The sequence below is a fragment of the Rousettus aegyptiacus genome, unplaced genomic scaffold (assembly GCF_014176215.1).
Source record: "Rousettus aegyptiacus isolate mRouAeg1 unplaced genomic scaffold, mRouAeg1.p scaffold_m13_p_17, whole genome shotgun sequence".
NCBI classification, from domain to species: domain Eukaryota; kingdom Metazoa; phylum Chordata; class Mammalia; order Chiroptera; family Pteropodidae; genus Rousettus; species Rousettus aegyptiacus.
This window is the reverse complement of record NW_023416292.1, coordinates 932,717-947,787: the sequence shown is the minus strand read 5'-3', so window position 1 is coordinate 947,787 and position 15,071 is coordinate 932,717. Positions and strand designations below refer to the sequence as shown.

Genomic DNA, 15,071 nt, shown 5'->3' with positions numbered 1-15,071 from the left:
CCCATTTGTTTTCACACTGTGTTCTTAGTTGAAGTGCTTTTTGCAGAGAGCTTTGGTTATGTGTCTCCCAACCTTCTATCAGTACTTGAACCTGTGTTCTTTATTGGGCATTGAAAGCCTTGAGGATTGTTTAAAATTATTCTTCCCCCATCCTTTCTTCACGCCTTGACCTTAGGCTGGAAATTGTGGTCTAGAACATTGCCAAGTGTTTATTGGAATATGATTTGGCTATTGTTTGATAGTAGAATGCAGTATTTAATTGGAAGGGACTATATCACTCAAAATGACCCAGTTATTTTTTAGCTACCAACATGGCAGACCTAAAGATGGTGAACTTTTCTCTCAAGTACCACTGTAGTACCCCTCCTTTTTAGCATTTTTATGTAGCTCCCTGATAGAACTTTGTCTCAATAAACAGTTGGTATAACTAAAAATAGTATTAAGGTTATTTAATTAATGGAAGTGAGAATACATTTATTAGCAAAGAGTGAGCAAGAACCCACTCAAATGATCACAGTTCTCATTTGTCACTTCTCCTTCCTAGATTCTTAGTGGACTTTTAGGACATTGGGGAAAGAAACTAGGATTTAGGAGTCAAAAAGTAGGTAGTGGTGCTTTTTTAAGTGGGGAAAAGTTCAACTCCACATCCACTGTCAGAGTGATTTTAATCAGTTATTTTCCATCCTTCTCTAAGAAGATGGCTATACTAACTCTTGTGAGGATGGCTATTCTTTTTCTTATATTTAGTTAAATTATTTGCTGTAACTAAGGGATCCAGCAGAATAGAGCCTAAAGTAGTTATATCAAGCATACTTTCATCCAAATCTGCCAATGCTTTGCCTTTCAAAAATTTATCATAATCTTAGGTTCTGGATTTCTTCACTTCTGTTGAAATACCTTTATTCATGTGTGGCTTTGGTCTTAATCTTTTAAATTTCTTTTTCTTTATAAGATTCCCCCTCAAAAAGTACTCTTTATAAGCATTTGTAATGAAAACACTTTGAGCAAAGTTGGTTACTGGGTTTTTTCACATGATAATTTCTTAGACTAAGGAGGGAAAATGCTTCTGATCACTTTCCTATTTCCTCCTTTTTTCCTCTCACCTATCCATTTTTCACTTACATGCAGGAAGCCTGTCTAGCAGTCCAGAAGAGATGTCTGGAGCTGAAGAGGGGAGGGAGACATCCTCAGGCATTGAAGTGGAAGCCTCAGACCTGAGCTTGAGCTTGACAGGGGATGATGGTGGCCCCAACCGCACCAGCACGGAAAGTCGAGGCACAGATACAGAGAGCTCAGGTGAAGACAAGGACTCTGACAGCATGGAGGACACTGGCCATTACTCCATCAATGATGAAAATCAAATCCATGATCGCTCAGAAGAAGAGGAGGAGGAAGAGGAGGAGGAAGAAGAGCATCCTCGGCGTCGTGTACAGCGCAAGCGGGCCAACCGTGACCAGGACTCATCAGATGATGAGCGGGCCCTGGAGGACTGGGTGTCCTCAGAAACATCAGCCCTTCCCCGACCTCGCTGGCAAGCCCTTCCAGCCCTTCGGGAGCGGGAGCTGGGTTCAAGTGCCCGCTTTGTATATGAGGCTTGTGGTGCAAGAGTATTTGTGCAGCGTTTCCGCCTGCAGCATGGGCTTGAGGGCCATACTGGTTGTGTCAATACTTTGCATTTTAACCAGCGTGGAACTTGGTTGGCCAGTGGCAGCGATGACCTGAAGGTGGTGGTTTGGGACTGGGTGCGGCGGCAGCCGGTACTGGACTTTGAGAGTGGCCACAAAAGCAATGTCTTCCAGGTGAGGCAAGGGAGCCAAATAGCTATTTAGAAAATCAGGCATGAATTAGACAAATCTGAGCTGTTACCTGGAGTAGTAGCTGATAGTGAGTCATAGGAATTAGACATCAGAACTCGGTCCTACCTTGGCTCCCATGATACTCTAGACGAGTTAAATACACTGAAAGACCCATGGCAGCCTTTTGTTTCCTTGAGCATAAAGACTGTCACAAGTCTCATAAGTAGGAATCTTGGAAATCATTAGGAAGGTACTTAGTATATACGTACCCTGGTAGGAGGCACTTGTGCCAGACTCCTTGGGTTCAAATCCTGGCCCTACTCCTTACTAGCTTTGTGAGTTTAGGCAAGTTATTTAACCTCTGTCTTCAATTTATCGATAATGTAGGGCTAATAACAGAATTTTAAGGATCAAGTAAGTAGAAGCTAAGTGTTTAGTACCGTGCTTGGTACTTAATTAACATTTGATAAAAGTTAATATTATTATTCTCTAGAAGTTTTACTTATCAGCCCAATAAATCATACTGGTTCTGGCCATTCCTCAGTAAGTTCTCTTTCCTCCCCCAACATCCTCTCTAGTTTTCTTTTTCTTTGTAGTGAATTTATGTTTGCTTCCTGAATCAAGAGTTTCCTCCTTTTTTCCTTTTATTTTCTCCCCTAGTAGGTAGAGTCCTAGTTCACCTGAGCATTTATTCTGTACCAGCTTAACCTTCCAGAGTCAACTAAAATGCTCTCTTACATCAGATAAGTTTTTTCTTTTCCTCTCCTTTAAATCTTGGAAGGAATTGGACTTTAGCCAATTATGTGAGAGTAGGGGAGCTAAATTTCCAACTGTTGTGCAACAAAAGGGGGTGAGTTGGGGTTGTCATCACATTTTTTCCTCTCATATTCACCTCAATTTCTTGTATGACTCTTTTTTTATTCTTAACAACCAGGCCAAGTTTCTTCCTAACAGTGGTGATTCCACCCTGGCCATGTGTGCCCGTGATGGGCAGGTGCGGGTAGCAGAGTTGTCTGCCACACAGTGCTGCAAGAATACAAAGCGTGTGGCCCAACATAAGGGAGCGTCCCACAAGGTAAGCAAGCCTTTGTCTCAAAGGATGTGAAATCCAGTACCTCTAAATCTCAGCCAAGGCCTTCTCCTATCTCTGCTCATTGTGTCCCCTTTGTGTGGTCACCTGCCTCCCTCCTTTCAGTTCTAAGATTTGTAGATTGGAAGGGAAGGAAATCAGCCACCACCCTAAACTTCTTGGAAAATAAGTATTTGAGAGATCTGTAGATCTTACACAGGCAGTATTTAGTTGATTATACCTAATCCCTAAGGTGAGCCAGGGGTTTAGTTTGGAGATGCTTGAGGTCTCCTAGGCCTTCCAAACCTTTAAACTTTACTCTGATCATATTTAGAACATCTCGTTAACAACTCCAAGGTGCTAGTGGTTGACTTATCATAAGTAAGAACTTCAACTTTTCTGCTTACAACTCTTAGTGTACAGACAGCACTGTTTTTGGAAGCTCTATATAAACCAGGGAAAATAGGCCAAATAGTCACGGTGGCAGCCAATGAGGAGCTAAGAGCTGTCTAGTTTCATAGTGGGTACCAAGTTCTTTTCATGCCATGGAAAGAATGGTCCTCTCTTCTTACAAAGCCTAAGTAAATATGTAGTTGGACCTAGAGTATCCTTTCCTAGATGACTCTGCCATTGTGGAAATTACCTGTTTCTTTGAATCCTAAGTATACCTCCAACCCACTAGGTAACTAGTTTTTAGAACTGAGATGTAGAGAATGAAACTTGGGCGCCATTTCTCTCCCCACCTGAGGGTGTGGAGCTGATTTAATTTGAGAATGAGGACTAATGGCTGATGTTTTCCTTTAGTAGCACTGTTTACAACCTTTGGGTACTTAGTTAACATAGTAAAGCAGCTGTCCTTTTGACTTGTATAGAGTAAATAAGCTGTAAGTAATTCACATGGAAACAGAGAGGGTGGACTTATTAAATTATCTCCTTTTGGGGGATTTTACAATGACATTTTTCTAGATGAGACATTTGATTTTTTTTTTTTATTATTTTTTGATGAGGCATTTTAAATGCAGCTCTTCCTAAAGATAAATGACTTCTAATTCTAATCTTTAAAAACCTCATCCTTTCCCTTTTTTCTCTTTCAGTTGGCCCTGGAACCAGACTCTCCCTGTACGTTCCTATCTGCAGGTGAAGATGCAGTCGTCTTCACCATTGACCTCAGACAAGACAGACCAGCTTCGTAAGTATAGCAACCATATTTTTACAGAAGTGCTCAGCTTTCTGGTCCATCACAATAGTCCATTTGTGCCTGTGATAAGCAGATCAGGGGTTAGGGGAATTCATTACTACTTTGTTCTTATTTGTCTGTCAGCAGTGAGTATTATTCAGTCTACCTTTATTTTTAAAGCAAGGTTCAGTTATCTTATGCGTGGGCTTTAATAACTCCATTCACTTAGGTACAACTTAACTTATCCACAAGAATCATATTACTCTACAAAGTAGCTTAAAGATATGGTCCTATGTAGTTATCAGTTCAGTTACCTATAAAATATGTAAACAAGTAAATGATAAATTTTGAACAAAAATATTGGTAGTTATAGTAGAACTCATAGCACAGCTTATTTTTACATGAATTTGAAACTTATGGAAAAATTATATCCCTTTTAGCTGTGTGATATCATAGCATCTTGTTTGGATCCAGGCAGTCTTGGGTGGGTAGGTGTGTTTGTGTGTGTCTATCTGTGTCTGTCTCAAGTAAGAGATTCAAATAATAAAGTATATGGACAAAATGTAAATGCTCCCTCACGTACACCTCCTCTGCCCCCTACTTTTTGGGCTACTGGTAATCATCGTTAAAATTTTTTAATTTTGTGTATTTTTATGTATCTTAATATATGCATTTACACTTTTCCCCATAAATGGAATAATTATGTTTACATATATAAACATGTATGTGTATAGAAACATGCATGTTCCTGCAATTTTCTTTGTTCATGTTATCATGTATTTTAGAGCTCTTTCTCCATCAGACCGCAAAGGGCTACCTCATTTTTAACCATGACATATCTGTTACAGCATTGTCGTACTACAGTGTGTTTAACCACAACCTCGTTGGTGCATTATTATCTAGAATACTTACTGTCTTGTTCGTCTTAAAAATTATAATAATAAATTACAATAACAAATCTTGAATGTCAATACCAGTGTCGAATAAGAGATGTCATTGATTTACATAGCATACATGTAAAATACAAGTTAATTTAGAGAACATAATCTTAAGGCTGATTAAGATTAGACATAAGTATAGAAGAAGTGGAAGAACTTAAAAAACTGATTAAGTGATGGCAATGTTTTAGGCTTGTGGAAAGGATATAGTGGTTACTTATATAAACTTTTCTTCGAGAGGATGAGGGTTGAGAGATACCGGGTTTATACTGGAAAGGGAATAGGCCTGGGTGACAAGGGATGTGCCTTCTAGTACTATCTTGCAATTATTTAGCTTTCAGAAAACCATTTATTCTCTTGAACTGAATGGTGTTAGTTTGAGTTCTAAAGTTCCATGGTTCTGTGATGATAATGGGATATTAGTGAATTTTCAAGAGGGGAGAGGAAGGGCAAAGATGGGAAAAATAGTAAGAGTTTGTTTGGCCTGTCTGGTAGAGAGAGTTGTGAAGCAGAGTGAGATCTTATTCTGTGGATCAGGGTCTGAGGAAACTACTCTTAGGCGACAAGGAATTGGGAATCTATTTCTAATGATGGAAAGAGCAGATAACTTTGGCAGATTATTGAATTTGGAATGAAATGAGGTAGGCAGAAAAATCTGGCTGAGAGATGACCAGTGGATCTAGATGATAGATGGACTAGAAACTAAGAGGGGAAACATAGGAGAAACTTAAAGTAGGAAGAGGCCCAAATTCTGGATTTGGGAAATAAGAGACAGCCTTAAAAGAGATTTCATTTTAGGTGTTGAAAAAGTGGTAGAAGGCTAGAGTGCAGTGGGAGGACTGAATGTGAAGGTCATGGCCAGAAAATTTAAGCTATCCTTATGTGTTAAGCTGATGCCTGACATGTGCTTATCTCAGAGGCATTGTTGTGTGAAGTTGGCAGAAGGGAATTTTTCTTTTGTGTATATGATAGCTGAGTCTCTGGAAGCTGGTGAAACTGGCTAACATCTCAGGAAAAAGAGTTGGATTTGAATCTGTGGGTAGATAGTCCTTTAGCCAGTGGAAGCCAGTTTGAGATATTCTTCAAAGGAATCCTTTGGTCTGATCTATAATTATTTTTCCATTTTTGCTGTAACATACCTGCTCATTAAAAAACTGCAAATTTTAAGGCAAAATTTGGTTAGAGAGCTCAAGGTACTCTGTGCATTTTACATTGGGAGAGAGAATTACTTGGTTTAAGTGAGTATATTGAGACATGGAAAGATTGAGCTCTTTTTCAGGATTACATGACAGTGGAGCAGGTACTTTATAATCAATTCCTACACTTTTTTCATTTTGCTTTCGTACTTTTATATTTGTCCGACCCTCTTCAGAAAATCCAAATTGCTGATGAAATAAGATGGTCTTGTGAAAAGGAGCAGCTTTTGCTCCTACTACTTGTCCCTGTCTAAAACCCAATAGAGCTGCCTTTTATCCATTGCTAACTGTGTTCTCGAAATTCTTTTTTTGATGTTTTCTGCCTGGTGTTTTGAGGGTTGTGTGTGTATGTGTGCGTTGTCTGTAATGGCATTGATTTTTAATGACTTTTATACACTATTCTTTTAATGGATGGCTATAGAGATTTTAAAATCAAATAAAATCTCTCCACTTTACCTAGAGCAGGTCTAGGCTGGAGTGACTGACCATGCAGAGAGGACTAACATTGTGTCTTTACAAGAAACTTGTTGTCATGGTTATATTTCTTTCAGTTTTCATAGCAACCAAAAATGAGCAAAATCTTAGATTAAAAATGAAAGCTAAAGACCAGTTCCTTTTTTTCCTGTCTTTCCTTTTTCTGTAAATTTATTAATCTTTATGATGTCATATTTGACTGGTTGAACACTTAGATCTGGGAAAAGTATTCTTAGTGTTAAGCTGGAACAACTTATAGCTGAAAGCCAGAATTTTCTAAAACTCTGGGATTTCATAGCATTTCCTCAGGGCCCCATGCTCTTCTGAGGAACCCCACTCCCCTTTTTTTGTGGTAAACTAGAAGAATAATTTAGAAATTATTTTCCAGCCTTAAGAATAGCCATCTTCATAAGAATCTTCTCTCAACTTGTTTCAGATAAGGGAAGCAGAATGCTATTTTCCTTTGGATTGCCCCTGTGCTGGAAAACTGTAGCTTGTCATTTCTTTGCATTTTTAACACTGAATTTTAAGTGACATTATTCTGAAATCTAGGAGGTAGACTCTGACCTTAAAGGTCTTTTATGTCCATTCTGTGATTCATCCTTCCCTCACTCCTTGCTTTCAGATGATTGAGAACATGTATTTATAAATGAGGGATGGGAAGATGTGGACAGTATTGTCTGTTTAACGATTGGTTATCATGTGGGACTCCAGCTAAACAGACTACTTGAGGAGCAATACTTTCATATACCTTTAACTTATACTTCTTGAGGAACACCAGAAAAATGATTTCACTACATTTTTTTCAATCTCCAAAGTAGCAAAGTGCTTAGAACGACTATAACCACTTTTTTTTTTTCTTTCCAAATGAGAATCTGTTTGGTTTCTTATTAGCCATGTCTGCATTACTCTCTGCTCTCACTTGCTGTGACCATCTGGATCTTTTGAAGAATATAACTTCTTTGCTTTTATACTCTTCAAGGAAACTGGTGGTGACAAAAGAGAAGGAGAAGAAAGTGGGACTGTATACAATCTATGTTAATCCTGCCAATACCCACCAGTTTGCAGTGGGTGGACGAGATCAGTTTGTAAGGTGAGTTTGAGACTCTGATGCATTGTGTACTACCAGGTGTCCTTTATGGAAAGGTGTGAATTGCCTATGAATCCATTAACCACCATCTTGAGTTTTTTACCCTTATGAGTTATTCTTCTCCCTAATAGAACAATCTCTGAGGAATAACTTAACATAGAGATTATGAAGTTTTAAAGAAGTTTAATGAATTAACCAAGGTCCCCAGATAACATAAACCCAGGTTTACTAGTAAATGCTATATTAGTGAATGTCTTCTACTACTTTTCAAATATATGCTAACATGCACTAGAAATTTCGAATGCTGGTTTCATGTACAGAAATGATGTGACTTGGGAATACTCAGTGTGAACTCAGATTTTTGGCTACCATTAATTTGAACTATCCGTAGTGATATTTTTGTTACTGTGAACACTGTGTAACACTGGCTGTTGAAGGCTTATCCTAAGGAAAACAGTTTATGGATTCAATCCCCATGTATACCAGTTTCCTTCTGGTCCTTAGTCACAACTGTATCCCATCCCTATCCAATTGGCTTATTTTTAACTATATTTCTTCTTTCGCTGAGGGATTGTCAGTTTGATGGTAAGTGAAAACCATTATCTTTCTTTTTAAATGACAGCACATTTTAAATAATAAATGACAGCACATTTGTACAACTATATTCTGAAATTAATTTTATTTATAAGAGGAGAAAAGGTAACTATTTCCCCATAAAGAAGGACAAAGAGCGTTAGATACTGAAGAACACAGAATAGTCCATACAGCAAAGTATTAAATATTCAAATTTTTAAAATTAATTTGCTGACTTGCTGAAGTTTATGACGGCTTAGTGACATTTAAGAGCTGTGATTTAGACTTAGTTTAGAGGGGGGGAAAATCTGATTTTCAGCTGATATATGTTTGCTGAAGAGTAGTAATTGGTAGTATAGCAGTACTACTCTTTTCTTTTTCTGATTCATTTAGAATAGCAGTCCCCAACCTTTTTGGCACCAGGGACCAGTGCTCTTATGAGAATCTTAATGCCTGATGATCTGAGGTGGAGCTAAGGCGGTGAAGCTTTGCTCACTAGCCCTCTGCTCACCTCCTTCTATGTAGCCCAGTTCCTAAGAGGCCACGAATTGGTACTGGTCTGCAGCCCAGGGGTTGAGGACCTCTGATTTAGCAAATGCTTCCTGGATATTCTCTTTATTCAGGATATTAAACAAGGGATTGGTGGAGAATACAAACATATATTGATTCATTTATTAATCTAGCATTTACTGAGCATCTGTTGTGTGCTAGATAGGCACTTGGCTAGACGTAGTCTCTGTCTTCAAGGAACTTTTTGGAGAAACATATAAGTACTACAAATATTAAGTACCCAATATTACTCATCTAGTAAGTGGCAGAGTTAATATTTGAACTCAGATCAGACTCCTTAAATGTAGTAGAAACCATTTCACTATGCTGTTCTTCCTCACAGAAGTATTAAAGACAAGATTGAAATATTCAAATTAGTATTGATATTCAAATGAGAAATTAGTATTTCGGATAGAGGAACAATATGTGTAGAAGTAAGATTACAAGATGTGACATGGTATGTTCAAGGAGCATTGTTTTTTTGTTTTGATTTTTATATAATGTATGGGATCTATGAGAAGTGGTAGGTAGCCATACTAAGGAGTTTAAATTTTATTTAATAGAAAGTACAAAATCACCGAAGAAATTTAATCAGGAAATTTACATAAAATTTTGCATTTTGGTCATAATTCTGGTGACAATATAAGCAACAAAATCAGTTTAGAAGGATGCTATATAATCTAGGCAAAAATTGGCTAAGCTCGAAGAAAGCAGATATAGTCAAGAAATACGTCCAGGTAGTTGGATTGACAGGACAGAAATTAGTTGCATAGGAAAGAAAGGACCTGATTTCTGGTTCGACAACCTCAATTTAGGATAGTGCCATTAACAGATTTAGGGGAAAGGGTAGGTTTAGTTTTAGAAGAAGTAGCTTTAGTTTTAGAAGAAAGAGAATGAGTTTACTTGTGGGCATCCCATTACAACATCCAGTTGGCACGTAGTTATGAATCTGGAGCTTAGAATAAGTGTGGGCTGGAGACAAATTTATGAAACATGTCTGCATATAGGTGGTAGTTAAAGCATTGGTAATGGAATTTGATCACCAAAGGAAAGTGTTAGAATTCTTTCCCCCACTCCTCTTTTGATTCTGTGGTCTCTTTGAGAACATAAGGAGAACTGATCTCTTCTTCCTGGAAAAAGCACATAAGCACAGTTTCTGGACATTCACATACTAGTTGGACACTAGGTTAAAATTTCCTTAAGAGTCAGTTGAGAACTTAAGATCAAACCTCAGGGGAATGTCAGCATTTAAGGGATGGACCCAGAAAGACAAGCCTATGAACAATAGAGAGTGGTTGGACATCAAGGGAAGAAAGTATTTCAGGGAAGGAGTAATGAACAATGTCAGGATGAGAGAGAAAGGCCTAAAAAGTATCTCTTGTTGGCATTGGCAGTTAGGTTACTGATGACTTTAGCCAGAGAGGTTTCAGTGGTGAATAGTCCAAAGCTAAATAGGAGTGGATTAAGGAATGCGTAAGAAGTGAGGAAATGAAAATAGTGAATGTAGATTATGTAATTTGACTATAAGGGGAAGGACAGAAAAAGCTATAATAGAAAGGACAGTCAGTAAAAGGAGGATTTTTAGGAAATGGGCAGGGAGAGTGATGAGGAAGAGTTTGAGAATGGACTAATCAAACAAGATCCTTGGAGGGATGAGCTGCTGTGGAGAAATGAAACTCTGAGATCGGAGGAGACTGGTAGGTGAGGACAGTGATTAGATCTATCTTGCCCCTCGCCATATTTTCAGCACCTAGCATAATACTTGGCACATAATATGTGTCATAAAAAATTTGAAGACATGATTAAAGTTTGGATTTGGAGAGATGAGGGAAAGTTTGATGCTTGATGAAAATGAAGGGAGGAGAGGGGTTTTTAGATATAGGTAGTGGTTTATAATAGTTGTGCGGTATGATAGAGAGAACTGGCCAAATGTTTCAAGAAGAGATTGAAGATCTACTAATATGTAAAGCATAACCTCTTCCCATGAGTAATAAGCCCAATTGGGCAGGCAGCAGACACACAAAAAGCTCTATAATAATGTTATTTATATGAAAATAAATAGTGATATAAACGCTGAGAGGAAGGATAACCCATTTTAAATTGATATAACTGAGGCTTGATTACCACGTGAAATGAGAAATACCTGGATAAAAGAGTTAGGGTTTGGAAAGGGAGAGATAGAGGAGGACCTTCTGGCTTGCTTGGGGAATGTTCTTTATCTGTTGTGACATCCCACTGACAGCTGTTCTGCCACTACATTGAATTGCATCTTTTTAAGGGATCAGTTTGTAACTTTTGACATTTTCATTGCTTCTTCCACCGCAGGATTTATGATCAGAGGAAAATTGATGAGAATGAAAATAATGGAGTACTCAAGAAATTCTGTCCTCATCACCTGGTAAGATTCATGAAGGGCCAGTGGCTCCAGGCTTCCCTGCCCAAACTTGTTGATTTGCTGAGAAGAGCTTGGACATTCAAGTCAGATACCTGGATTTGAATCCTGGCTCTACTACTTAACCAACTTTGTGGTCTTGGGCAGTCACTTCACCTCTGTTGGCCAGTTTTCTTATCAACAAAGTAGAGATAATTGCCTTGTACTGTGATGGTAAGGCCTAATGAGATAATGTATATATAAAAAGGCTAGCACGCAGAAGACAACCAACAGAAAGTCTTCTCCCCCCGAAAGTGGTCACACTTCATCAGTTGTATTCCTTTCTCTGTCTCTGTCTCTCAGTCTGGGAGAAGATATAGGGGAATTTGAAGGAAAACCTGTTTCCTGAAGATGGTATAACAAATGGGGGGAGGGGGGTGGGGCATCAGTCAGTATCTGCTCCTTATTGCAGGTGAACAGTGAGTCCAAAGCAAACATCACCTGTCTTGTGTACAGCCACGACGGCACAGGTACGTGAGCAGGGCCCAGCTCCTAGGCTGGCACGCCCCCTCTGTCTGGGGAGCTGCTGAGCAGTGAGGCATGCGCCCTCCAGTGCTCACTGCTGTGCTTTGGCTCCAAGTGGAGCAGCTTGGGAGTAGTTGCTGATGGTGAGCACACAGTGGGAGGATGCAGGAGATGACCCTTGGAGATGCCAGGCACCACGTGCAAGAATGCTACAGATGAGATTTAGCATTGCCTGTCCTCAAGTCCAGGCTATTTGCCTAAGCAGGTTCTTAGACCTTTGACTCATTCTTGAGTTTTGGGTGTGATCTTTCTGAGCATTCTGCTACCCCTGGGTTGGCAGTGTGTTCCTAGTCTACTCTAGACACTTGACTTGCCTGCTATTCCGGTTGTCAGATGGGTGCTATATACCTGGGTATTAAGAGGGGGCACTACTGGCAAGAAGCCCCACCCCAACCCCCAGCTCCTGATCCCAGCTTTTTTCAGCCTTTGCCTTCACTGCTGTGTGCTTGTTCTTGGCAGAGCTCCTGGCCAGTTACAATGATGAAGACATTTATCTCTTCAACTCCTCTCACAGTGATGGGGCCCAGTATGTTAAGAGATATAAGGGCCACAGAAATAATGCCACAGGTGAGGCTGTCTTTCTAGGTTTCTGTAGCCAAGTCTCTTGGCTTGGAGAACCACAGGTTCTCATTCAGGTTGTACAAATAGGAACTACCTAAAGGAGTAGACTGCTTGCCACTGAGGGTGTAGGAGGGGATCCCTAATTGGGCTGGAGTTGCCATGGGCTACTGTGCTAGAGGAGAAGGCTCAGGGGCATCTCTCACAACTGCAGTGACATTACTTGGTTTGAGCATAAGGAGACTGATTTTTCAGTTAACTTCAGAATTGAAAGGCTTGTAGGGAAGTCAGTGGTATTGAACTTCCTAGAACATGGTGAGCTTATACCTCTAGGGAGGAGTAAGTCAGAGGAGGAGGAACGGTGAAATCCCTCTCCCAAGTCTGCAATGAAGATTGGCATTTTTTTGTTCTGTCTGTGGTTCTTCGCTATGCATTGGAGCCACGTGACAGTCATAAAAATAATGATGCCTGGCTCCTATCCCCAGGCATTCTAATTTAATTAATATTGGATACAACCTGATTGGGATGTTTAATTCCAGTGTACAGAGAAGTTGGGAAATCACTGCCCTTTGTTGTTGCTACCACTTCTAACAAATGTGTCATAATTCTGACTTGGAGAGAGCAGTTCATTTCTTTTTTTCTCTTAGGCCGGTGAGATTAAGAAGGAAAAACCTGTGTTTAGGTCTTAGTACATGGGCATACTAAAGGAGTGCCAGTCTCAATACTGGTATGAGACTGGACAGAGAATGGAGCCCTGTTGTTCAGAGTCTTGGTAACAAGCACAGTTCAAATGCTTCTTAAAGGCAGTTGTGGTATGTATCCCTCCAGTGTCATGTCAGCTGATGACCCAGGAAGCATTGATAAGGTACCAATGAAGTACCCATCCCAAGGATAATCCTAGGGCATAGGACAGTGCTGACAGTGCTGGGACAATTCAGGTTGGGAGGGTAAGGCATTAGTGAGGCCTGTGGTTGCTTCCTAGGGTGTAGACTAATGAGACTTAGGCTGTTGCTGAGAGACTGCCAACTTCTTAACCCTTGGAACTCTTCAGGGGAATAGAAATAGTCTCAGGGACTAGTGTGATTGTTATATCTGTCTGTTATGCATGCATAATCCTTTGATTGTTTTGTGAAAATGAAAGGAATTCTTTGGCTCTTAACTGATTTAGAATTTGTGAATAACTAAGTTCCCTGTGAGGTAAATACATATAGGCCTGATGCCAACCCTCATGTGGTTTATTCCCTCATTTATCATTTCAGTAAAAGGCGTCAATTTCTATGGCCCCAAGAGTGAGTTTGTGGTGAGCGGTAGTGACTGTGGGCACATATTCCTCTGGGAGAAATCATCCTGCCAGATCATTCAGTTCATGGAGGGGGACAAGGGAGGTGTGGTGAGTATGGTGTGCTGGGCTGGCTTGCTCCCTACTCTCTTCAGTCATTAAGGTAGGTTTTGGCAGGGCCACTGAATTCCCACTGTGAAAATGTAATACCATGTCTTATAGGGCTAGCCAACTAAGAGGCAGTGTGGTCTGGGGGTGCTAGGGTTTCGATGGGGTGTTTTCTTTCTTCTGCTCCTCTAAAGCACAGTTTATTGAGAGGAGAAAGTGATCTTAGGGAAGAACTTATGGCCTGACTGAGATATCTCTAGGTATGGATCTCCCAAAAGAAAACATCGGAGTTGAGGGCATACCATCCCACACAGTGCCAAAGCTGTCTCCATGTCTTACTCCTGATGAGCAGCTAAATAGTGATCTTGATTATAAGATTCTGGACCAGCAGATACAAGTTGGAAGGAGCATTGTTCAGAATATTGGGAAAATCAGAATATGATCTATACATTAGATAATGTGGCATTCAATGTTAAATTTATTTGATGTGATGATAGCATTCTTTTTATGTACTTAGGAGATACATATTAAGTAGGATGAAGTAGTGAAGTGTCATGCTTACATTTAAATGTATAAAAACATAATATATATGAATATACAGAGAGAGAGTAAATATGGCAAAATGTTTTTGTTTTTGTTTTTTTGGAGAATGACTGGCCTGCTGTACAACCCATGATCATATCACAATCTGCCTGTCCTTGAATTCTACAGACAAATAGGGCATAAAGGAAGCATGAGGATTCTTGAGTTGAGGAGTGAAGCATGGTCAGCTCTTAACATGTATCTGGCTAGCCATGTATATTTTTGCTTTTTTGAGAGAGCGTTAGGCAGTAGTTCAGCAGCTTTTCAGAAGATGTGACAGTTTAGGAGACCGCATTATAGTGATTACCCAAGGTAGTCTGGTCAAAAGCCTCTAAGGAATGGCTGAGACAGCTTAGGCTCTCTTCCTTTTCATCCTTCTAAGCTGTGGGGAGTTGTAAAGAGCCCAGCCATCTCTTGATGAGTTTTATTGAGAGAGTGGTTTTAGAATTTAGAAGGATTTCTTGCAGTCAAGACCCCATTCCTTGTATGGCCTGCCTTGGTATGAGACTGAGATTTTCTTTTGGTTTCCTCTAAGTTTCTGGTACCTGTGACCAGAATAGATCCAAAGCTTCTAGGCCTGAGTTTAAGTAGAGAGGACTGCAGAACTTGAAGGTGTATATCACTGTTATCTGCTTCATTTCCTTCTCCTCCATAAGTCCTCTTGTATCAGCTGCAGTGAACAAACCCAAAACACTGGAGTATTAATGAGAATTCTGCAATAGGCAT

General features: G+C 39.8%; 1 protein-coding gene across 6 annotated transcripts in view; it reads left to right on the top strand.

The window, feature by feature from the left end:
- DCAF8 (DDB1 and CUL4 associated factor 8) overlaps positions 1-15,071 on the top strand; it is a 35,081-nt gene that overhangs the window by 14,864 nt on the left and 5,146 nt on the right. For all 6 annotated transcript variants that reach the window (XM_036235301.1, XM_016139479.2, XM_016139459.2 and 3 more), the window contains 8 exons: positions 1,129-1,799; positions 2,731-2,871; positions 3,960-4,054; positions 7,633-7,743; positions 11,188-11,260; positions 11,706-11,763; positions 12,278-12,385; positions 13,636-13,766. In XM_036235301.1, the coding sequence (XP_036091194.1) occupies positions 1,129-1,799; positions 2,731-2,871; positions 3,960-4,054; positions 7,633-7,743; positions 11,188-11,260; positions 11,706-11,763; positions 12,278-12,385; positions 13,636-13,766 (1,388 nt within the window). The remainder of the gene's footprint in view (positions 1-1,128; positions 1,800-2,730; positions 2,872-3,959; positions 4,055-7,632; positions 7,744-11,187; positions 11,261-11,705; positions 11,764-12,277; positions 12,386-13,635; positions 13,767-15,071) is intronic.